The following is a 25,903-nucleotide window of genomic DNA, read 5'->3' on the forward strand; positions in this document are numbered from 1 at the left end:
CAGCAAGGAATTACAAAGTTTCTTGTGTTTTGTGAACTTCTATTGGCAATTCATCCAAGCTTTTGCAAAAGTGGCACTGCCACTAACCGAACTGCTAAAGACTGGGCTATCGCCTAACAGCCAAAGACAAAGCAAACTATTGGGTGGATGATGGAAGGTCAAAAAGCGTTCAAAAAGCTGAAGTGGCTCTTTGCCCAGGAGGCTATTCTGCAACACCCTGACCCAGAACAGCAATTTTAATCCTGTCCAATGCCAGTGATGTAGCTGTAGTGGCGATGCTATTACAGAAAAATCAAGAAGGCCAACTCCTGTTGTGTACTTATGTCTCAAAAAAACTCACTACTGCTGAAAGGAGGTGGGCCACTTGGGAGAAAGAAGCCTATACTGTTCATTAAAGCTCTCCTCATCCGGGATTTGATCCTGGATGAGGAGGCTGACCTGGCTTGTGTGACCGAAACCTGGCTGGGCCTGGAGGGAGGAGTTCCTCTCTCTGAAATTTCCCCAGCCAGGTTTCGGATATGGCATCAGCCCCAACCCCAGGGAAGGGGGGGGGAGGAGTGGCTATTATAGTCAGGGAGAGCCTTTGCCTGCGTAGACTCGTTGCTCCAGAGATTGCGGGTTGTGAGTCCCTCCTGGTAAAGTTGGACTTAGGGGTTCAGGTGGGCTTGTTACTCATGTACCTGCCTCCCAGCTGTGTGTCAACAGCCCTGCCTGTGTTGCTCGAGGAGGTTGCCGGGCTGGCGGTGATGTTCCACAGACTGATTGTCTTGGGGGACCTCAACCTACAGTCGCTCGGTGAAACCTCTGGGCTAGCACAGGAGTTCATGGCCACCATGACAGCCATGGACCTGACTCAAGTAGTACAGGGTCCGACTCATGAGGGGGGGGCACCCACCCGACACGGTATTCCTCTCTGGGCAATTGAGCAATGATCTGAGACAAAGGGGCTTAGAAGTGTTGCCTTTGTCATGGTCAGATCATTTTCTACTGCGGCTTAACTTCCTGGCTCCAATCCTTCCCCGCAGGGAGGCGGAACCAATTAGGAGGTTCCGCCCCAGATGACTGATGGGCCCAGAGGGCTTTCAGAGGGTGCTTGGGGTTATTCCAGATACACTCATCCACAGTTTGGCAGAGTCTCTTGCTGAGGCCTGGAACAAGGCTGCAGGAGAGGCTCTTGATCGGATTGCGCCATTGCGACCTCTCCGCAGCACTAGACCCCGTAGAGCTCCATGGTTCAACGAGGAACTCCGGGAGTTGAAACGCCAGAAGAGACGTCTAGTGAAGCGATGGAGGAAGAGTAAGTCTGAATTCAATCAAACACTTGTAAGAGCTCATATTAAGACTTACAAAGTGGCGCTCAAGGCGGCAAGATGCGCATACCATGCTGCCTTGATTGCATCAGCGGAATCTCGCCCGGCCGCTCTGTTTAGGGTAACCCGCTCCCTTCTTAACCAGGGGGGAGTTGGGTAGCCCTTGCAGAGTAGTGCCGAGGACTTTAACACATTTTTCGCTGATAAAATTGCTCGGATTCGGGCGGACCTCAACTCCGATTGGATTGCAGAGTCGACTGACAACGAGTCAGTCGAGGTGACTGGGGCCGATACTTGTCCATCTGTCTGGGAAGAGTTTGATCTGGTGACACCTGATGAAGTGGACAAGGCCATTGGAGCTGTGAGTTCCGCCACCTGCTTACTGGATCCGTGTCCCTCCTGGCTGGTTTCGGCCAGCAGGGAGGTGACACGGAGCTGGATCCAGGAGATTGTCAACGCTTCCTTGGGGAGGGGGTCCTTTCCGGCTCCTTATAAGGAGGCATTTGTGCGATCCCCTTCTCAAGAAGCCTTCTCTGGACCCAGCCGTACTTAATAACTATCGTCCAGTTTCCAACCTTCCCTTTATGGGGAAGGTTGTCGAGAAGGTGGTGGCGCTCCAGCTCCAGAAGTCCTTGGAAGAAGCCGATTATCTAGGTCCTCAACAGTCAGGTTTCAGGCCCGTTTACAGCACGTAAACTGCTTTGGTCGCATTGATGGATGATCTCTGGTGGGCCTGGGACAGAGGTTTATCCTCTGTCCTGGTGCTCCTTGATCTCTCAGCAGCTTTTAATACCATCGACCATGATATCCTTCTGCACTGGCTGGAGAGGTTGGGAGTGGGAGGCACTGTTCTTCAGTGGTTCTCCTCCTACCTCTCTGGTCGGTCACAGTCGGTGTTAGTGGGGGGTCAGAAGTCGACCCCGAGGTCTCTCCCTTGTGGGGTGCCTCAGGGGTTGGTCCTCTCCCCCCTGCTATTTAATATCTACATGAAACCGCTGTGTGAGATCATCCAAGGGCATGGGGTGAGGTATCATCAGTACGCTGATGATACCAGTTTTACATCTCCACCCCATATCCAGTCAACGAAGCAGTGGAAGTGATGTGCCAGTGTCTGGAGGTTGTTGGGGCCTGGATGGGTGTCAACAGACTCAAACTCAACCCGGATAAGACAGAGTGGCTGTGGGTTTTGCCTCCCAAGGACAATTCCATCTCTCTGTCCATAGCCCCAGGGGGGGGGAATTATTGACCCCTCCGAGAGGGTCCGCAACTTGGGCATCCTCCTCAATCCACAGCTCACATTAGAGAAACATCTTGCTGCTGTGGCGAGGGGGGCGTTTGCCCAGGTTCACCTGGTGCACCAGTTGAGGCCCTATTTGGACCGGGAGTCACTGCTCACAGTCACTCATGCCCTCATCACCTTGAGGTTCGACTACTGTAATGCTCTCTACATGGGGCTACCTTTGAAGAGTGTTCGGAAACTTCAGATCGTGCAGAATGCAGCTGCAAGAGCAATCATGGGCTTTCCCAAATGTGCTCATGTTACTCCAACACTCCGCAGTCTGCATTGGTTGCCGATCAATTTCCGGTCACAATTCAAAGTGTTGGTTATTACCTATAAAGCCCTTCATGGCACCAGACCAGGATAACTGCGAGACCACCTTCTGCCGCACGAATCCCAGTGGCCGGTTAGGTCCCACAGAGTTGGTCTTCTCTGGGTCCCGTCAACTAAACAATGTCATCTGGCGGGACTCAGGGGAAGAGCCTTCTCTGTGGTGGCTCTGACCCTCTGGAATCAGCTCCCTCCAGAGATTAGAACTGCCCCCACCCTCCTTTCCTTTGGTAAACTCCTTAAAACCCACCTCTGTCGTCAAGCATGATATTTTAGATTCTAATTATTAGATTTGTCATTATGTATTGTTTTTATCACTGTTGTGAGCCGGCCCGAGTCTGTGCTCACCTGGAGACAATTCCTAGAAGAAGGCAAAGTGCCATTCAAAGTGCAGACTGATCACAAAACCCTCAAAACCTTGAAGTGCCCCAGGAAACTGATACCAAAAAAAGTCCATTGGGCACAATGAGATTTAAATTCGAGCTTAAACACATCCTGGGGAAGAACCTACTGGCAGACACTTTATTCAGAAAGCCACAGAATGACAGGAAGTGTACCCCACCATTTCCTCCCAACTGGAAGAGATGGCAGCACATGTTAACACCCAAGTTATCACCCCTCTCTTGTCAATAACTACAGACCAATTTCACTATGCTGCGTCCCATGCAAGGTCATGGAATCAATTATAAATAAATCAATTACTCTCCATCTAGAAACTAATAATTTGCTCTGTAACAAACAATTTGGTTTCAGAAAAAAACTATCCTGCAACCTGAAGCTCCTCCACTGCAAAAATATATGGATAACTCATCTAGATCAAGGGAAATCTATAGATGCAATTTATATCGACTTCTGCAAAGCCTTTGTGGTCCACAACAAACTACTCCTAAAACTCAAAACCAATGGCATCTCAGGATCCCTCCATAGCTGGATTACAGCATTCCTGTCAAACAGACAACAAGTGATCAAAATAGGTAGCACCATATCCACCCCTGTCCCAGTTAAAAGCAATGTTCCCCAAGGTAGTGTACTGGGACCAACGCTCTTCATTCTCTACATCAATGACCTTTGCGATTACATCACAAGCAACTGTGTCCTCTTTGCTGACAATGTAAAACTCTTCAACACCACCAATAACACAACTACTCTCCAAAAAGACCTGAACTCTGTTTCTGAGTGGTCTAACACATGGCAACTCCAAATCTCAACTATCAAATGCTCTGTCCTACACATCGGCAAAAAGAATCTGAACTCCAAATACGAACTGAATAATCAAATTATCACAGATAATCCCCACTCGGTTAAAAACCTTGGTATACTAATAACAAAAGATTTAAGTGCCAAAGCCCACTTCAACAACATAGACAAGAAAGCTTCAAGAGTTGTAAACCTAATCCTACGTAGTTTCTGCTCTGGCAATCTCACACTACTTACCAGAGCTTACAAAACTTTTGCCAGACCCATCCTCGAATACAGCTCATCTGTTTGGAACCCATATCGCATCTCAGACATTAACACCCTTGAAAATGTCCAAAGATACTTCACCAGAAGAGCCCTTCACTCCTCCACTCGAAATAGAATACCCTACGAGACTAGACTTTCAATCCTGGGCCTAGAAAGCCTAGAACTAAGATGCCTTAAACAAGATCTAAGTATTGCCCACAAGATCATATGCTGCAATGTCCTGCCTGTCGGTGACTACTTCAACCACAACAACACAAGAGCACACAACAGATTTAAACTTAATATTAAGCGCTCCAAACTTGACTGTAAACAGTATGACTTCAGTAACTGAGCTTTCGAAGCGTGGAACTCATTACCGGACTCCATAGTGTCCTCCCCAAACCCCCAACACTTTACCCTTAGATTATCTATGGTTGACCTATCCAGATTCCTAAGAGGTCAGTAAGGGGCAAGTACAAGTGCACTAGAGTGCCTTCCGTCCCCTGTCCTATTGCTCTCCTATATCTCCTATACCTTTCTTCTATTCCTATATCTCTTCTTCTATTCTTTCATTGATATGTTCTATTACTATATCTTCTTTTCTATTCTTTCTTAGATATATTTTACTATGAGTATCTCCTCTATAACCTTCATCATGTATTTTACTATGTGTATGTATATATACCCACTAAAACCCTCATTGTGTATTGGACAAAATAAATAAATAAATAAATAGATTGTTATATGGATTACCAGCTGGACAATTGGTCAGACTTGCTACCCTTTGCTGAAGTAGCATACAACAATGCTGTCCATAGCAGCAGTTGGACTAACTCCTTTTCAGGGTACCAGTTGCATGGAATTTGTCCCCATACCTGAACTACCCCAAGAAATCTCTAATGTCTCTAATCAGTGAAGGGCTACCAAAACTTTTATTACCACACTATGGGCGTGGCTTATCCAGGACACACTGCATTTTCTTTCAACATCTTTCAGTGCAAATTGGTAGCTCTGGGGTGGAGCTCCATTTTCACTACCCCACTGTGTCTACTCCCCCCCCCCCATCCAGGCAGTAGCCCACCCCTATCTCTAACTGAAGCGGCAGGAGCCTAAAAGAAGCAAGCTGACAAGCACCGATTGCTCCAGTCCCCCTTCTGAGTGGGGGACCAAGCTTTCTTGCCTACCAAATATATCCGGCTGAGAATGTCTAGCAAGACACTAGGGTCAAAGTTTTGGATCCTTTCACAATAGTTAAGTCACAGTTCAGCTTGAATTGCCTAGAATATTGGGAAAGATTCACCCTGTTTTCCATTGCAGTTTATTATAACCTGTGATTACGTCAAGCTTAAGGCCACAAACCCAACCACCCTCTCCTCCAGTAGTCATACAAGGGGAGAACTCATTACAAAGTGAAGAAGATTTTAGGCTCCAGAAAATATAGGGCTCATTTACAATATTTAGTACATTGGAAGGGGTATCCTTTGTCTGAAGCTACATGGGTAAAAAGTTGTAATATGAAAGCTGACAGATTAGTAAAACAATTCCTTGATAAATATCTGGATAAGCCAAAGTGTCCGCGGGGGGTGGGGGTGGTTAGTGATGCTGTATTAACCCCGTATGTTAATTTCTCTCTCCTTTAGGACATAATTTTCTTCTGAGAGGAGGCCACCTGTCGGGATGAAGCCATTTTATTGGGAAGTTTAGGCCTGCCACACTTTATACTATTTCACTATGCATTTTCTCCTGTGAGAAAGTGGGAGGGGGGATTTTATGAGATTGTTAGTATGTAGCTGTAGCAAATTCTTTCTAGAAAGCCAAGGTAATCCTTTGTCTCTGCACCTCTGTACCTGCATGGAAAGAGACAGGTGGACTTTGCCAGCATGGCAATAGAAGATTGGATAATGTGATGGATTTTTAATGTGGGGATAAGGACTTGAACTTTCAACTGGGTGGTGAAGTTCGGAAGACTTCAAATTTGGGTTTCATCCAGATGTGCCAACATGGCTCTATTAATAAATTGGAATTTTGAGGAATAATTTGCTTTGGATTCTGATTTAATTTTGGATAGTATTTGTAACCCCGACATCTACTACATAGAAACCCATAATTTAAAGAAAAATACTCAATTTTATTGTTTGTATATGCAGTTTTAACCATATTTCTTGAAAAAGAAACAAAGAAAACATACTGAAATTAAGACCATTTAAAATAATGATAAAATGAAAAAAAAAGTCTACAATAATCCGATAGAAGCTATAGCTGCACAGATATCTCACACACTTTTCCTAAACAGAGATATAAACCCACATATACAAAATGAAATTAATTGTATTTGTACAACTGTTATGACATGATATTTACATGCATGAAATAGAGCATAAGATGGAAACTTACTGTACACTGTTCTAATTGTTTCTCTAGTGCTTCTGAAACTGCAAGTGCTGGCCAGTCTTCATTTAGAAAAATATCCATTTCAGCCATCCATTTTTTAAGGGTTTTTATGTCATTCTGGTTTTGAAAAGAGAGCATTGCACTGCATGAAAGTATTCCATTGTGACTAAATCTGGTGATAATCTCAACAAAATATAAAATTATCTTTAAAAATAATAAAAATTAAAAATATATTAATCACATATACAAGTGTTGTATCAAAAAATAATTTACTTCTAGTTTTTAAAATAAGCCTCAGTGTGTGTGTGTGTGTGTGTGTGTGTATTTTATGCAAATAAAAACACACCGACATATATGTAATACAGTGATACCTTGTCTTACAAACCCCTCATCATACGAACTTTTCGAGACATGAACCCGGGGTTTAAGATTTTTTTTGCCTCTTCTTCCAAACTATTTTCACCTTACAAACCCACCGCCACTGCTGGGATGCCCCGCCTCTGGACTTCCGTTGCCAACTGAAGCGCCTGTTTTCGTGCTGGTGGGATTCCCCTGAGGCTCCCCTCCATGGAAAACCTCGCCTCCAGATTTTGCGATGCTGCAGGGGAATCCTAGCAGGGGAATCCCAGCAGCGCGAAAGTGGGTGCTTTGGCTGGCATGTCCGGAGGTGGGGTTTCCCATGGAGGGAAGCCTCAGGGGAATCCCACCAGCGCAAAAATGCGTGCTTCGACTGGCAAAAGGGGTGAATTTTGGGCTTGCATGCATTAATCGCTTTTCCATTGATTTATATGGGAAACATTGTTTCGTCTTACAAACTTTTCACCTTACGAACCTCGTCCTGAAACCAATTAATTTCGTAAGACAAGGTATCACTGTATATTATAGTTTATCCATAGCATAACAACCTTCAATAGTATTTTAGTAAACTTGATTTTTTGCCATTCTACAATTTAAGCACATAAAAACAAGAAAGCAATCATTTTGCCTCAGATAGAAGTCTCTTGGCAATATTATCTAGTAAAATTTAATCCACAAAAAACCAACTTCAACCAACCTGGAACTGCTTCAACTTTGTTATCTGTTCCTCAAGTTTGTGACAATTTCCCACCAGCTGAGTTGACAACTTCTTCCAACGATTAACGATTACCTCAGTTTCTGACTGGTACTTCTGACAGACCCCTGCAGGAGCTCTCTTATACATCTCTTCCACAGTTGTGCTTAAATAATTGATTTCGTTTTGTTGTTCTTGCAGAGAACTTTGTAAGGCCTGTGATATGTGAAATTATCAATTTTTAACTTCTGTCAAGTCAGGCTTTTGCATTAAATCTTAGGGTTGATATGCAAGACAGTATTTTTCTGTTTACCTTTAGCTCCCTGAGCCTTTTCTCCATTGTTTCTAAATCTGTGACAGTAACTTGTGGGACGGAGAGCTTTGTTTCTGATTGTTGTATCCACAACAGAATTTTGTTCATAATTTCTTTATACTGTGCAGATGGCAAAATATCAAAAGCTGCACAAGAGGTGAGAAAAGTAAAGAAATCCTGTTTTATTTAATTCAACAGTTATATTTTATTGTGAATAAAAACAAATTAATACCTCCTTTTTAATATACGTACAATGAACAATAGCTCTCCAATAATCTCCAAAAAGAGAGGAAAAATAGTTTATCTTTAGCCAATTCCACTCAGCAAAGTAAATTAAGTGTAGTGTATTTCAGGTCCTGTCTGTCTCCTTTTTTTTCTATGTACTTTTCCAAGTATACATTTGAAGTTTATTTAATGTGCTGGTTTTTACTTATAAAGACTGAAGGTTTGTAACCTAAGGGTCATTATCCTACTTCTGATAATGTTAAACCTATTATCAAATGACAGTCTTTCTGACATCTAATTTCAAGAGGAAAGAAATAATCTCCAGCCCAGTTTATGCTAGCTTCAGGAATACATCCAGAAAGGGCCCGCTTTACCTAAGCACTAGATAATTATAAATATCAGAAAAACTTTAGCACTGGACTACACTGGTTTCATGCAAGATATTCCTTATATTTTCTATCTGTTTCATTATATTTTTCCAATTTAAGTTGTTTCTGTTCTGTTTCATTTCCCCCCCTCTATACTTTAACTTTCATGTTAATTCTTGGTTTTATTTGTGAAAATAAAATGTGGTTGAAGTTCTTAACATTTCTTTCTTTCATTCACTGATGAAACTTCAAAGTTTAGTTTCTTAAAAAGGGAGATTTCAGTCCCTTTAAAAATCACTGTGGCCGAGAACCGGGGTGGAGCCACAACGAGCGGGTGGAAGAGAACAGGGCTCTGTTCTCTAAGCCAGTGTTTTTCAACCAGTGTGCCGTGGCACACTAGTGTGCCGCGAGACATGGTCAGGTGTGCCGCGAAGAAGGAAGCTCAGGTTCTGGTCTCACAACTTTTTGCTGAGAGAGAAAGAGTGAGAGAGAGAAAGCAAGTGAGAGAGAGAGAGAAAGAGAGAGAGAAAGAGAGAGAAAGAGAGAAAGAGAGAGAGAGAAAGAGATAGAAAGCAAGAGAGAGAGAAAAGGAGAGGAAGGGAGAGAGAAATGAGCAAAAAGGGGAGGAAAAAAGAGAAATGAGAAAACGATTGAGACAGAGAATGAGAGGAAAGAGAGAGAAACAAAAGAGAGAGAGAGAAGTGACTCTTGATTTAAAGCATATGATAAAAAGCACCCAAAAAATAAGAGAGAAACCCCCCCAGCCCTCACCTGTTTTTGGAAATGGTTCAAGAGTACACACACAAGAGGGGGAGGAGACAGGGATGGAAAAAGAGAGGAGAGTGTCTTAGAGTGTCGTTTTGTGTCATTTTGGTTGGTGGTGTGCCCCAGGATTTTGTAAATGTAAAAAATGTGCCGCGGTTCAAAAAAGGTTGAAAATCACTGCTCTAAGCCCAAATCCCCTGCAATCGGAGACCCATACCAGGGCTCATCAACCACGGAGAGGTAGATGAGAAAGTAAAGCTTCCAGCGAGCGTTTTGGTGAAAGGCAATCACCAAACGCAAAGCAAGGACTTAGCTTGCAACTCCGAAAAGGGGAGCGCAGTCAGTCATGCTGATTGCTTCAGTACTGTGACAGCCCCAGTAACAGCGGAAGAAGCGAGATTTTTGCATTCCTGAATGAATCGGCAAGTAAACAACACGATCGATAGACGTGATTGAAGGTAACTCTGACTGAAAACTCTGAATCTCTTAAGAGGTGCGTGAACTGTGCTCAAAACAGAGGGGGAAACCCCACATTGCTAATAGCCGATAAGCAGTGAGAGAAACAGAGATAAGATGTCACCGTGTCAGGAAGCGTGAGAATTGTGGCTGGAGGGAGAGAGATTACCTATTAAAAACTACTTTACACGAAAGTGATTTGAGTGATTTGAGCCCAGAAATGACTGGGGCTCTCAATTTTCCTGCTGGAGAGATTGATTGGAGACAGTAAAGTGAGAGACGACAATATGGAAAGTGTGTATTGCGAGTGAAACAGAAAAGTGTGTATTGCAAGTGGAGAATAAAGGAATCCCTGGAGGACGAGTGGAGTGGAGCAGAGCGAAGTAGGAATAGTTTTGGCAGACCAGCAGACGGCTGTGGAGACGGCAGAGACACAGAAGGTAGAGATGGCTACGATCGGAGCGAAGTGACGTGGAAGGAGGTGCATATTGTTAAATCTGACAGCTACAATAACTGAAAGTGAGTGGAGCAGGGTGGAGTAAAAGGAAGGAGTAAAGGAGTAAAGGAGTAAAGGAGTAAAAGGAAGACCTTTATCAGGCAAGACAGAATAAACCAGATTAAAAGCAGGGAAGGTGGAGAGAGACTGGACTGTTTTGGCTGGTAAAAGGGATCTTAAACTGTGAAAGTTAAGACTGAGAGAAAGTGGAGAAGAAGAAAGTACTCCCCCTCCCTAAAAGAACGTCAGATCCGGCTGATGCAACAGACTCAGTTTATTTTTATTTTTTTTATTTTTTATTTATTCTTTGTCCAATATACAATACATATGGAAGAGAATAGACATTAAGTAATATATATAACGATAGAAAGTAAAAAGAAGAGAAGTAGATGGGAGGGAGAGAATATATATGATATAAGAGATAAGGAGAGAATATATATGATATATATATAATAGATAGATAGATAGATAGATAGATAGATAGATAGATAGATAGATAGATAGATAGATATAGATAAGGAGAGAATATATATGATAAATGAGATAAGGAAAGACAATTGGACAGGGGACGATAGGCACATCAGTGCACTTATATACGCCCCTTACTGGCCTCTTAGGAACCTGGAGAGGTCAATCGTGGAGAGTCTAAGGGAGAAGTGTTGGAGGTTGGGAGTTGACACTATTGAGTCCGGTAATGAGTTCCACGCTTTGACAACTCGATTGTTAAAGTCATATTTTTTACAGTCAAGTTTGGAGCGGTTAATATTAAGTTTGAATCTGTTGCGTGCTCTTGTGTTGTTGCGGTTGAAGCTGAAGTAGTCATTGACTGGGAGGACGTTGCAGCATATGATCTTGTGGGCAATACTTAAATCGTGTTTTAGACGCCGCATTTCTAAGCTTTCAAGACCCAGGATAGATAGTCTATTTTCGTAGGGTATTCTGTTTCGAGTGGAGGAGTGAAGGGCTCTTCTGGTGAAATATCTTTGGACATTTTCAATGGTGTTGATGTCTGAGATGTGGTGAGGGTTCCAGACAGATGAACTGTATTCGAGAATGGGTCTGGCATAGGTTTTGTAGGCTCTAGTCAGTAGTGTGAGATTGCCAGAGCAGAAGCTACGTAGGATCAGGTTAACAACTCTGGAAGCCTTTTTGGCGATATTGTTGCAGTGGGCTTTAGCACTTAGGTCGTTTGATATTAGTATTCTAAGGTCTTTTACTGAGTGTGGGTTGGCTGCGAGAATTTGTTTATTCAGTTCATATGCGAGGTTTGGATTCTTTTTGCCGATGTGGAGGGTAGAGCATTTGTTGGTTGATATTTGAAGTTGCCAGGTGTTAGACCAATCTGAAACAAAGTCAAGGTCTTTTTGGAGAGTGAGTGTGTTGTCAGTGGTGTTGAAAAGTTTCACATCGTCGGCAAAAAGCACACAGTTGCTTGTGATATTATCACAGAGGTCATTGATGTATAGGATGAAAAGAGTAGGACCTAGTACGCTGCCTTGGGGAATGCCGCTTTTGACAGGGACAGGAGTGGAAATGGCGCTTCCGATTTTGACAACTTGTTGCCTGTTTGACAGGAATGCAGTAATCCAGTTGTGGAGGAGTCCTGAGATGCCATAGGATTTGAGTTTTAGGAGAAGTTTGTCATGAACCACTGAGTCAAAGGCTTTGCAGAAGTCGATATAAATTGCATCGATGGATTTTCCTTGATCAAGGTGGGTAGTCCAGATGTTTTTGCAGTGAAGTAGTTGTAGGTTGCAGGATAGTTTCTTTATGAATCCAAATTGTTTTTTTGATAGTAGGTTATTAGATTCTAAGTAAAGGGTGATTGATCGATTTATGATTGATTCCATGATTTTACAAGGGACGCAGCATAGTGATATTGGTCTGTAGTTGTCAACTAGTGATGGGTCTCCTTTTTTGAAAATGGGGATGACTACTGCTTTTGACCACAGCTTGGGGAGAGTGCTGGTCCTGAAGGATTTTTGGAAGATAATGCTTAGGGGTTCAGCTATGGCAGAAGAAAGTTTTCTTAGGAAGTATGCACAAAGACCATCTGGACCAACAGATAGGGAAGGTTTGAGGTCACGGATTGCTTTTTCAACGTAGTCTATAGTGAAGATGATTTGGGTTAGGTTTTTTAATGAGTTTGGAATGCGATTTGCGAAGGGGGGGATGAGCCATTACTGTTAACAAAAACGGAGCCAAAAAAGGAGTTGAAGAGGTTAGCTTTGGATGGGTCATCGTGGTATTCTTTGTTGTTGGGTCCTACGAGAGGTAGAATAGGTCTGGAGTCGTTAAGTTTGTTGTTGACGAAGTTGTAGAAGGCACGGTTAGATTTGGTACGTAGGAGGTTTTCCTCTTGTTCACTGTGATAGTTGAGACATTCTACTTTTATTTGTTGGCATATACTTCTGTAGCGGCTTTTAAAGTTGGTTACTGGGCCTTTTTTATTTCTACGTCAGAGGGATCTTTTTTTGGTTTGTAGTTTCTTTATCGAGACTGGTACATTATTTTTTCGTTTTCTTCTAGGAGAGGTGAGTGGAACATGCAGATCTATAAGTCTATTAATTTGGTGTAAGAACGTGTTGTAGAGGTCATCAATGGTGATGCAGTTAGAGAACAAGGATTGCCAGTTAATAAATGAGAGATTGGCGTCTATGAGTTCATAGTTGGCTTTCCTGAAATTGTACTTAGGCGCCGCATACTTCATGTGAGTGTTTAGATGATGTAGGTTGAGGTTGAAGTTGATCATGCTGTGGTCGCTGTTGGAAAAAGGTTCTTTTGTGTGCAGTCCATAGATAGCACTTTTGCTGTTGCATAATATGAGATCGAGGCAGTTGTTGAGTCTGGTGTTGTTTGATACTAATTGTTCTAGTCCTAGGCTGGTGACGGCATTATAGATAGCGGTATGTATAGGTTCAGTGGAGCATTCGTTTAGTGACCAGTTGATGTGTGGTAGGTTGAGGTCACCAAGGAAGATAATAGGATGGGGGCAGGAGGTTGCCCAAGTTAGGAGGGAGGTTAGTTTAGTTGCATGGGTAATGTCATAGTTTGGAGCTCTGTAGCACAGAAGGAAACGGAGTGTAGTGTTGAGGGAAATGTCGCAAACTAGGCTTTCAGGGAGGATGAGATCTTGTGTAACTTGAATGTTTTTTAGGTTGAGTGAGCTTTTGTAGAATATGGCTACACCACCCCCTCTGCGGGAGTCGCGGTCAGACCGGAAGACCAGGTAGTTACTTTGTGTGATGATGGAGTCAGGATATGAAGAGTTCAGCCATGTTTCACAAACAAATATTTTCATGGGTACAGGTATGACGGTCTTGGTATACTCGGGTTTCTTCCCGTGTAGGATTTAGAGCTTTCTGGCGACGTTTCGACGAGGTCCCACTCGTCATCTTCAGGCTGGTTCTTCTGTTCTTGTTCTAGGGCAAACACAGCGAGACCTGAGCTGCCTTCCCTCTATAAATATTGGTGGGTGGGTGTGGTTTGATGGCTCAGCAGCTGGAAGCTGTGTTGAAACTTCCTGGTGAGTCAGTGGGGTAACACCTAGGGTCGTTGATGTAACTGAAGTATGCTGATTAGTTAATGTTTGTGGATTGGGGGTGATATATAGAGGGAAGGCAGCTCAGGTCTCGCTGTGTTCGCCCTGGTAAAAGGACCAAAGCACCAGCCTGAAGATGATGAGTGGGACCTCATTGAAATGTTGCCAGAAAGCTCTAAATCCTACAGGGGAAGAAAACCGAATATACCAAGACCATCATATATATATATCACATGTTTTTGCTGAATTTTTAAAATTAAGGGAGACTAGGATAGCGCTATTTTGGCCTTGTTCTGTCCTCATCAGGTAGCCATACCCTTACTGGGATTTGATTCGGGGGCCTCTGCCTTGTAAGGCAGAGAATATATATATATACCGTATTTTCCGGCATATAAGACGACTGGGTGTATAAGACGACCCCCTAACTTTTCCAGTTAAAATATAGAATTTGAGATATACTCGCCGTATAAGACTACCCCCGGCGGGGAGAGCAAAGGTGGCAGCGGGAGTAGCGGAGGCGAGGCGGAGAAGAAAGAAGCGGCGGAAAAGTATAGTGTCTGAGCAGCAGTCCCCTTGGGACTGGGCGGCATAGGAGTATAAATAAATAAATAAATAAATAAATACATAAATAAATAAATAAATAAATAAATAAAATCTCTACTTTTTTATTAAAATAAATTAATAATAAAACAAAACCAAACTCTATTACTATTAAAACTAAAACAACCAGCAAATCCAAAAACATAACTATTAATAAAAACAGGTGAGGGCTGGGGGGTTTTTCTCTGTTATTATTTAAGTGCTTTTACCATATGCTTTAAATCAAGAGTCACTTCTCTCTCTATTTCTCTCTCTTTCCTGTCATTCTCTGCCTCAATCATTTTCTCATTTCTCTTCCCCCCTTTTTTCTATCATTTCTCTCTCCCTCTCTCTTCCTTCCACTCCTTTCTCTCTCTTGCTTTCTTCCTCTCTCTCACTCTCTCTCTCTTCCTCTCTCCTCTCTCACTCTTTCTTTCTTTCCCTCTCTCACTCTCTCTTCCTTCCTGTCTTCTCTCTTTCTCTCTCCCTTTCTTTCCTTCTCTCTTCCTTCCACTTTTTTCTCTTTCTCTTTTCCTTCCTTCCCCTCCCTCTCTCCCTTTATATTTATCTCTTCATTCCTTCCTCTCTTCCTCCCTTTCTCTTTCCCTCTCATTCATTTTTCTCTCCTTTCCCTCCCTCCCTCCCTCCTTCTTTCCTCTCCTCTATCCCTCCCTCTCTTTCCTTTCTCTCCACGTCTCCGGCTTTGCTGACATGCACAAGGCTCAAGCCAGCTGCCCGGAAAAGCCATGAAGGTCCTCCTGCCCCCCACCCCCAGCAGAAAACACAACGGAGGTCTTCCGGTACCAGCTTGAGCCTCGCGTTGCTCCACCCCGCTTCGCCTGTCATCCTGGACCTCCGTTGTGTTTTCGGGGGGAAGCGGCGGGAAAGCCCTGTGCTGGCCAGGAAAGCCGGGTTTGCTTTCCGTGAAAGCAGCGCGCCTTTTAAACACGCTGCTTTCTTGCAACATTTTCCTGGGTGGGTGGGGGAGGAGGCCACTCCCCTCCCCCCCCAGGAAAGAGGTCCAGGAAAGCAGCGTGTTTAAAAGGCATGCTGCTTTCACGGAAAGCAAACCTGGCTTTCCTGGCCAGCACAGGGTTTTCCCACCGCTCCCCCCCCCCCGAAAACACAACGGAGGATTACAGGCAGGACAAAGCAAGGTGGAGCAATGCGAGGCTTAAGCAGGCAGCTTCGGCGCGTTTCTTTCGGCGGAAAAGGAGGCGAGGGAGCGGATCGGGCGGGGGCAGCGCCTTCTACTGTCGGCGCCTACCCGCCCCCCACCCCCCCATGGGCTGGCAGGGGGATGGGGACTGCGCGCCCATGGAAAAGGGTGCGCGGGGCGGTATTTTGGTCTGCGTGGGCGCAGCCTACGGGGAACGGTGCTGTGGAATCAGTATCCGGCGTATAAGACGACCCCCCACTTTGGGAAAGATTTTCAGGGGTTAAAAAGTCGTCTTATACGCCGGAAAATACGGTGTGTGTATATATATATATATATATATATATATATATATATATACAGTGATCCCTCTATTATCGCGAGGGTTCCGTTCCAAGACCCCTTGCGATAATCGATTTTTCACGATGTAGGGTTGCGGAAGTAAAAACACCATCTGCGCATGTGCGCCCTTTTTTTTCTATGGCCGTGCATGCGTAGATGGTGGAGTTTGCGTTCCCCGCCGCCCACGCAAAGGGGAAACCCCAATTCGGCTCCTCGCTGCTGCTGCGCTACCGAGCAGATCAGTTGCTGGGCGGCCGAAGGAACCTTCCCTGGGTCTTCCCCCTCTTGCTGGCGGACGGGCGAGCGGCGGGCATCAGCGAGGAGCCGGGGTTTCCCCTTTGCGTGGGCGGCCGGGAAGACCCAGGTTGGGGGTTCGGGGGGGTGCTGGGAAGCCCCCCAGGCCGGCTGCGACCTTTTAAAACAGCCGCGCCGCTTCCCAGCTGACTCCTGAAGCCAAACGCGGAAGTGGTTTTTTTTTTAATTAATTTTTTTTAAAAATCGCGATATAGCGTTTCGCGAAGATCGAGATCGCGAAACTCGAGGGATCACTGTGTATATATATATATATATATATATATGAAAGTCAAGGCATATTTGGGTTTCTTTCCATGTAGGATTCAGAGATTTCTGTGACGTTTCGATGATGTCCCACTCGTCATCTTCAGGATCGTGCTTTTGTCCTTGTTCTAGGGCGAACACAGTGAACATCCCCGCAATATGAACAAACGTGATGATACCTCCCGCCTACCAGACATCTGGAAACCAGCCCTCATTAACAAACGTATCCCAGCCATACAAACTGAAACCAGACTCAGAACAACACAGGACACTACCACCAATCACCTCCACCAGACCCAAACTCACATCCACCTTGCAGACCAAATACAACCACCACCCAGAAGCCAAACTACAGCAGTGCTCCCAATTGTTGCAGCCCCCTCTGACTTGCACACAAAGCAAACCAACAAACACCATAAACACATGACCAGACCACAAACTCACAGCCAAACAAAAATTGTTACACCCCAGACACACATTACAAAACAGCTAAGTAGTCGGCAAGCTCCAACTACTCAGGATATCACCCCCAATCCACAAACATCAAGTAATCAGCATACATCAATTACATCAACGACCACAGGTGTTACCACACTGACTCACCAGGAAGTCTCAACACAGCTTCCAGCTGCTGAGCCATCAAACCACACCCACCTACCAGTATTTATAGAGGGAAGGCAGCTCAGGTCTCGCTGTGTTCGCCCTAGAACAAGGACCAAAGCACCAGCCTGAAGATGACGAGTGGGACCTCGTCGAAACATTGCCAGAAATCTCTGAATCCTATACGGGAAGAAACCTGAATATGCCAAGACTTTCATACCCATATCCGTGAAAATCTACAAAAACATATGCCGTGTTTCCCCGATAGTAAGACACCCCTGATTGTAAGACATATCGGGGGTTTCAGGGGGGTCGGCTAATATAAGCCATACCCCGAAAGTAAGACATATGTCTTACTTTCGGGGAAACACGGGGGGTATTGCCGCCGGATCCTCTCTAGCGAAGGCAACACCCCTCTGCGCCCACCCCGTGCGGCGAAGGGGGAGGGACGGGATGGAAAGCGAAGCTAAGCGAGTTATCACGGCGGCTTTGCTCTCGCTGGCTCCCTTTTGCGCTTCTGTTACGCTTGCTTTTGCTGCCGCCGGCAGTCTACGAGCGTCCGCTGGCCGCTGCTGCAGTCACTTTCTGCCTCCGCTGGAGCCGGCTGTGGTTTCATCCTCTGCTTGGAGAGGTAGCATCCTCTGCTTGGAGAGGACTTTGGAAGTGACGCCGGCTGCTGTACCAGTTTCTTTCCTTCTCCCCCACCCCCATTTTTGTAAGGAAGCGCTGAAAGACACCGCGGAACTTACCGCTGAGTAAATTTATTATTTTAAAGCAGCCGACATCACTTCCAAAGTCCTTTCCATGGCAACTCCTGTCTTGTTTGCCTTCGGACCCCAAAATACCCCCCGCGCGCCCTTTTCCATGGGCGCGCAGTCCCCATCCCCCTGCCAGCCCGTGGGGGGGCGGGGGCGGGGAAGCACCGGCAGTAGAAGGCGCTGCCCCCGCCCGCCCGATCCGCTCCCTCTCCTCTTCTGCCGAAAGGCAAACGGCGCGCCCCGCCGCTTAGGCTTTTGCTGCTTCTGGAGGGGTAGGCGCTGATGCCGAAAGCCTCAGCGCCGTTTGGCTGCCGGGGGGGGCGGGGAGGAGAAAATCCTCCCCCCCTCCAGGAGCAGCAAAAGCCTAAGCGGCGGGGCGCGCCGTTTGCCTTTCGGCATCGGCGCCTTCCCCTCCACGAGCAGCAAAAGCCTCAACGACGGAGCCGAAAGGCAAACAGCGTGCCCAGTCGCTTAGGCTTTTGCTGCTTCTGGAGGGGTGGGCGCCGATGCCGAAAGCCTCAGCGCCATTTGGCTGCCGGGGGGGCGAGGAGGAGAAAATCCTCCCCCCCTCCAGGAGCAGCAAAAGCCTAAGCGGCGGGGTGCGCTGTTTGCCTTTCGGCTCCGACGCTTAGGCTTTTGCTGCTCCTGGAGGGGGGGGTTGGTGGTGCCGATGCCAAATGCTTTCCCTCCGCGGTGGGGGGTGCAGTCAGCCCCAGGAGACAAAGAGAGAATGAGAGAAAGGAAAGAGACAGAAAGGGAGGGAGAGAAGGAAAGAGTGAGAGATAGAAAGGATAGAGAGAAAGAGGGAATGAGAGAAAGGAAAGAGACAGAAAGGGAGGGAGAGAAGGAAAGAGTGAGAGATAGAAAGGATAGAGAGAAAGAGGGAATGAGAGAAAGGAAAGAGACAGAAAGGGAAGGAGAGAAGGAAAGAGTGAGAGATAGAAAGGATAGAGAGAAAGAGGGAATGAGAGAAAGGAAAGAGAGAGAAAGGGAGGGAGAGAAGGAAAGAGTGAGAGATAGAAAGGATAGAGAGAAACAGGGAATGAGAGAAAGGAAAGAGACAGAAAGGGAGGGAGAGAAGGAAAGAGTGAGAGATAGAAAGGATAGAGAGAAAGAGGGAATGAGAAAAAGGAAAGAGAGAGAGAGAGAGAAAATAAGAGAGAGAACGAGAGAGACATATAAGACATACCCTGAAAGTAAGACGTAGGGGGGCTTTTGGGGGTAAAAAGAAAGTAAGACGCTGTCTTACTATCGGGGAAACACGGTATATACATACATACATACATACATACATACATATATACATGTCACATGTTTTTGCTGCATATATATAATACATAGTACATATAACTATATTATACATACACACACACACACACACACACACATTCTTTTTTCTTTTTGTTGAATCACCCTGGTATACCCAAGTATGGAAGAGAACATCCGGTTTGCCTCTCAGCCCCGCCAGGTTTTTGGTTTTGAGCTATTTGTTGACAATAATTAGGATTAGTACTTACTTGCTTGTAGCTGCTTTTCTCTAGCTTTCAAATCATAGTACACTTGAGCAAAATGATTACTAAAAGCAACAATATCTGCTTCCAAAAACACTGGACACTGCTGATTCTCTTTTAGTGCTTTGCCTTGTACCTTCAGTTTTTCTATCTGAAGTTGAATACTTGAAAAGCGGACCATTTCATCCTGCCAAAAAGTAAATTTTAAAGCAATGTCAGTATTGTAATATTGAAATAAATTGTCTTTATGAACTGCTATTTAAATTGCCATTTCAATCATAATTTTGTATTATTTTTATTTAATAGTCAATTTGTTTTATATAGGTATATTACTTACATTAACTTCTAATACTGATCAGTTGCAAAAAATGAATATATGCTTGTATCATGTATGTATGTATGTATGTATGTATGAATGTATGTATGCATGTATAAATAAATGAATGAATGAATAAATGAATAAAGGTTATAAATAAATAAATAAATAGTTTTTAATGGTTTTTAATTTTGTATGCTGACTAGAGTTGGATGACTAATTAATGTATATGCTGTATAGAAGTAAATAAGTGCAGTTTATTCATTTTCTCTTCACAATGGGTAGCAGAAATATTTGTGGAATAACGAAGAAAAAATACACAGATACAGTGATCCCTCGATTATCGCGAGGGTTCCGTTCCAAGACCCCTCGCGATAATCTATTTTTCGCGATATAGTGGTGCGGAAGTAAAAACACCATCTGCGCATGCACACCCTTTTTTTCCATGGCCGCGCATGCGCAGATGGTGTTTTTACTTCCGCACCTGGGAAGACCCAGGGAAGGTTCCTTCTGCCGCCCAGCAGCTGATCTGCTCGGCAACGCCGCAGCAGCGAGGAGCCGAAGATCGGGGTTTCCCCTTTGCGTGGGCAGCGGGGAAGATCCAGGGAAGGTTCCTTCGGCCGCCCAGCAGCTGATCTGCTCGGCAGCGGCGCAGCAGCGAGGAGCCGAAGATCCGGGTTTCCCCGCCACCCACGCAAAGGGGAAACCCAGATCTTCGGCTCCTCGCTGCTGCGGCGCTGCCGAGCAGATCAGCTGCTGGGCGGCAGAAGGAACCTTCCCTGGGTCTTCCCCGCCGCCCATGCGCTGCTCGAGAGCAAGAGGGGGAGAGATAGAGAAAGAGAGAGAAGGAAAGAAAGAGATGAGAGAGGGAGGAAGAGAGTGTGAGAGAGGAAGAAGCAAGATAGAGAAAGAGAGAGAGAATGAAAGATGAGAAAGGAAGAGAGTGACATCATCGGGTGGGAAAATATTTTTAATTAATATTTTTTGAAAAATTGCGATATAGCGTTTCGCGAAGATCGAGATCGCGAAAATCGAGGGATCACTGTATTTCAAAAATCACTATATTAGATGTATATTAATACAAAATTGGCTAGAAATTAAGAAAAACTTTTATTCTAATATTCCAAGATGGCTTTCACCCTTAGAGGCAATAATGTATCCAAACTTAATTGAGGTAAACAATACTATCACATACCAAAAATTGCTATTAGACCAAGGACAGAGTTAGCAGAAGAAGGGATTATAGATTGGTGGCCTTATCTCCAGTTACAGAACAAACATAAATTTGATCTCGAAAAATGTGGTTTTCAAACCAGAGAGCAGGAAATTGATAATTTTTTTAAAGCCCAGAGGGAAAAGCAATTTCAAAGTTTTATAAATGTCTGCTAAACAAGGAAATGGAAGAAGAGAGAGTTAAAGAGATGATGATAAAATGGGTGCAGAATATAGGCCACATGATAGATTTGGAGAAATGGGAATCCCTTTGGAGCTGTAAATTGAAACTAACTATTTCAGTTGCTTATAAAGAAAATCTTTATAAATTTTTTACCATTGGCATCTTACACCACTTAAATTAGCAAAAATATATCAAGAAATATCTCCAAACTGTTGGAAATGCAAAGATGAAGTAGGAACATGCTATCATATGGGGTGGACTTGTGGGGAGGCCAGATGTTTTTGAAGAAAAATATGTAAATGGGTAAAGGAAATTACCTTAGTTGAGATTAAATTTGAATGGGAAATATTTATATTGGGAATGATTGATAGCACAAATATTTTATTATACACGTTATTACTGCCGCTAAAATATGTTATGCCCAAAACTGGAAAAAGGATTACATACCGACTAATGCACATATTATAAATAAAATAATGGAATTGGCTAAAATGAATAAGATAACTACCGTGTTTCCCCGAAAGTAAGGCAGTGTCTTACTTTCTTTTTATCCCCAAAAGCCCCCATATGTCTTACTTTCGGGGTATGTGTTATATTGTCCTGGGCACCGGGGCCGGCTCGTCTTCGGGCTGCTCCTGATCGGCAACCCGGATCCGTCGCCTTCTTCCAAGCTCTCCAGCGTCGCGTCCAGCGTCGCCGACAAAGAGACGTCCAAAGGCGGACCCTTGAAGCTCAGCGACATCGGCGCCGAGGACAAGTCCAGCTTCAAGCCTTACTCCAAACCCGGCGGAGGAAACGCGGCGGCGGCGGCGGCAGGCTCCGGAGGGAGCTCGGGCGGTGGCGACAAGACGGGATTCCGGGTGCCGAGCGCCACCCGCCCGCCGTTCACGCCAAGGACAGGCAGCCCCAGTTCCAGCGCCTCGGCCTGCTCGCCCGGCCTCTTGCCCGGCGGGGAGAGCAAAGGCGGCGGCGGGAGTAGCGGAGGCGAGGCGGAGGAGAAAGAAGCGGCGGATAGCTGGCGAGGCGCCGGCTAGAGGGCTGGACCCCGCCGCTTTGCCGCTGCTCCCGCCGCCGGCTTTGCTGGGGTCGAGCGCCACGCCCGGCGGCAGAAACTGCGGGGGGTAGCTGGCGTACGCTCCGGCTAACGAGCCCGGGTAGCTCATGCTGGCCGGCGGCGGCAGCGGGGAAAACGGTCTGGCCCGGCTTGTAAGGGGAGACGGGCGCCACCAAGCCGGCAGAGCCCCGCCTTGGAGCCCTCATGGCTTTGGCTCAGCTCGGCGGAGAGGCCGCTGGAAGAAGCCAAGCAGGACGCGCCGTCGGATGTGCCCTTGCCGCTTGGTTCTCCTCCTATGTCTCCGGTTGGTCGCAGTCGGTGTTAATGGGGAGTCAGAGGTCAACCTCTAGATCTCTCCTTGTGGGGTGCCTCAGCGGTCGGTCCTCTCCCTCCTGCTATTTAATATCTACATGAAACTGCTGAGTGAGATCATCCAAGGGCATGGGGTGAGGTATCATCAGTACGCTGATGATACCCAGTTGTACATCTCAACCCCATGCCCAGTCAGTGAAGCAGTGGAAGTGATGTGCCTGGAGGTTGTTAGGGTCTGGATGGTGTCAACAGGCTCAAACTAAACCCTGACAAGACAGAGTGGCTGTGGGTTTTGCCTCCCAAGGACAATTCCATCTGTCCGTCCATCACCCTGGGTGTTGTACATACTCCTGGTCAGTTGGAGGATGATGAAGAAATTAAGGACTCTGATACAGATAGTGTTTATGAATTAATGGTGGGCCCGGGGTTATAGGTAGTAGAACAGGTGGGAGGCCAGCCACAGGATGTGGCTATGAGTCCAGAATCTAGCGAGGAAGAATCAGATGTTCGATGGGTCAATCCTAAATTCAGAAGGGTCCAGAAACATAAAGAACAGGTGTTTGGAAGAAGATATTAAGGGGAGGAATGGGTTAAATACTGTAGTGATGTATTTGGTATGTCAGGGGGTCAGTGGGGAAGAAGGGTGGAGTTTCAATGTTGTAGGGCTAAAATGAAAGGTTTTTTCCATTCGGCTTCCAAGCAAGCAAATGCATTCTGTGCTATTTTACAGTCATTTCTGCTGTTCGTGAATCATGTTGTGAGTAAATAAATCTTGTTAAATGGAAAAGACTGGGAGGAATGTATGAGGAATGCAATTAAGAAAGATAAGGGGGAGGAAGAGGAATGTGGCAGAATGAACTGGAGTGAATACGGAAGGGAAGAGAAATAAAAATGGAGTTTCTTGGTTTATGAAATACTGTATATGATGTTTTACTTGTGAGCCACTCCGAGTCCTCGGAGAGGGGCGGCATACAAATCTAATATATTATTATTATTATTATTATTATTATTATTATTATTATTATTATTATGTCAATACAACTCAGCAAACGAGATCACTATGCTGGATTTCATATTTCATCACCAGTGGGGTGCTTCCCAAGCACCTAGGACTGCGTGATGTAGTGGCGAATTATGTTTGCCGATCCCAGTAAAGCGGCCTTTTGCAATTGACAGATGGAGATTTTGTCAATTCCGATGGTTTTCAAATGTCCACTGAGATCCTTTGGAACTGCGCCCAGCGTGCCAAGTACCACTGGGACTACTTTCACTGGCTTATGCCAGAGTCGTTGCATTTCGATTTTTAGATATTCATATTTCACTAATTTCTCTAGCTGCTTCTCCTCAATTCTGCTGTCTCCTGGGATTGCGATGTCGATGATCCATACTTTCTTTTTCTCCACAATCAGGATGTCTGGTGTGTTATGCTTCAGAATTCGGTCAGTCTGAAGTTGGAAGTCCCACAGTAGTTTTGCTTGTTCATTTTCGACCACTTTTTCGGGCTTATGATCCCACCAGTTCTTTGCCACTGGGAAATGGTATTTCCAGCACAAGTTCCAGTGGATCATCTGTGCCACAGCATCATGTCTATGCTTGTAGTCAGTCGGTGTGATCTTTTTGCAGCAGCTGAGTATGTGATCGATTGTTTCATCTGTTTCTTTACAGAGTCTGCACTTTGGATCGTCTGTTGATTTTTCAATTCTGGCTTTGACAGCATTTGTTCTAATGGCCTGTTCTTGTGCCGCCAGTATTAGTCCTTCTGTCTCCTTTTTGAGTGTTCCACTTGTAAGCCACGGCCAGGTCTTTGCTTTATCCACTTTGCCTTCAATCTTCTCCAAGAACTGTCCATGCAATGCTTTGTTTCGCCAACTGTCCAAACGACATTGAGGTACATTTTTTCTGTACTGGTCCTTAGTTTGCTTCACCTTGAGAAGCTTCCTATTGTTGACCTCCATCAACGCTGACTCTTTGCTCCCCTTCACATAGTCAGCTAATGCATGCTTCTTGTTGTATCCTGTAATGACTACCTTGTATCTCTGTAAATAGTTTGTTCCTTGCTAAAGCGCTGTCTGAGCTGGAAATCAGGAAGTCGCTCCTGATTGGCTCAGACGCGCCCGGCTCTTGCTTTGGCGGGAACCGCAAATGTATAAAAGAAATGGTTTCTCCCAGGCAGAGCAGACGGTACTCGCTGAAAGTCACTTTCCTATGCTGAGCTGAATAAAAGTACCGTTCTAACAAACCCTGCCTCTGGGTTTACTTCACTGGCGACGAGGAACGAAAGAAACTACGCGTGCAACATGAACAATCTCCAAATCGGCCGGGCTCCTGAGTTCTTCGACCAAGAAAAGACTTCCTGGGACGACTACCTAGCCAGCCTCGAGATCTTCCTCGAGGCAGCAGGAATACGGGACGCCGCCGCCGATCGAAGACGGGCCATTTTCCTAAATTACTGCGGTCCAGAAATCCGCGCCCTCGCCCAGACTCTCACCAACCCGCTGCCGGCAAGATCCGTCGCTTGGGACGTCCTACAAGACAAGCTCGCGAGCCATTTCAGGCCAACAAAACCAGCCATGGTTTTCCGGCACCAGTTCTCGAGAATGGCTCAGCGCGAAGCGGAATCAATCAACCAATTTGCAACGCGACTTCGAACGGTGCTTGCGAAATGCAAGTTTGACAACCCGGAAGCTCGCCTCACCGATGCCTTAGTCTTTGGCATGAGAAACGCCGCGGTCAGGAATAAACTCCTCACCGAAGACGAACCAACCCTACAAACAGTGATTAAGCTAGCGCAAACCGCAGAGGTCGCCGACGCCGCTGCTAAAGAGCTGATAGATCACGAAAAGAAAGAAGTCATCGCCAAGATAGACTCCACGTTCTCCCGTGCCGAGGAGCCAGATGACCGCAGCCCACCAGCTCGCAACGAGGACAGCTGTTTCCTGCTGCAAGACCAGCCGAGACAACACAGACTTCCTCACCCCGCCACCCCCTGCGCTGGCTGCCAAGGAAACCATCAACGCCAACGTTGCCCCTTCCGGGACGCCATATGCCGCCGCTGCAACCGACAGGGCCACATCGCCGAAGCCTGCAGAGCATCAGCACCGGAGGAAACCTTCTCCACACCGCGCCACCAACGACCCCAGAATCAAACACCGCAACCGCGAGAAAACCGACCTTTTCGTTTTTTGAGCCGTAAGAACTACTCAGCCGCTAACCGCGACTACTCAAGAGGTAACACTCAATTTTCCGTGAATACCACGGCAACAGAAAATGGGGGCAAGATTGTTATTTCTTTACTTTTAAATAACAAGCCATGTTCTATGGAACTTGACACGGGGTCTAAATACACCATTATG

The 25,903-nt window shown here is 45.6% G+C and overlaps 1 protein-coding gene across 1 annotated transcript in view; it reads right to left on the minus strand.

Annotated features, from left to right (window-relative positions):
- Positions 1-25,903, minus strand: part of LOC139155793 (dystrophin-like) — a 583,469-nt gene that overhangs the window by 83,256 nt on the left and 474,310 nt on the right. Inside the window, exons 21-24 of the mRNA XM_070731073.1 lie at positions 19,479-19,659; positions 8,118-8,263; positions 7,808-8,020; positions 6,757-6,870 (exon numbers count right to left, since the gene is read on the minus strand). Of these exons, the coding sequence (XP_070587174.1) occupies positions 6,757-6,870; positions 7,808-8,020; positions 8,118-8,263; positions 19,479-19,659 (654 nt within the window). The remainder of the gene's footprint in view (positions 1-6,756; positions 6,871-7,807; positions 8,021-8,117; positions 8,264-19,478; positions 19,660-25,903) is intronic.

Source organism: Erythrolamprus reginae, unplaced genomic scaffold (genome assembly GCF_031021105.1).
Source record: "Erythrolamprus reginae isolate rEryReg1 unplaced genomic scaffold, rEryReg1.hap1 H_6, whole genome shotgun sequence".
Lineage (NCBI taxonomy): Eukaryota > Metazoa > Chordata > Lepidosauria > Squamata > Dipsadidae > Erythrolamprus > Erythrolamprus reginae.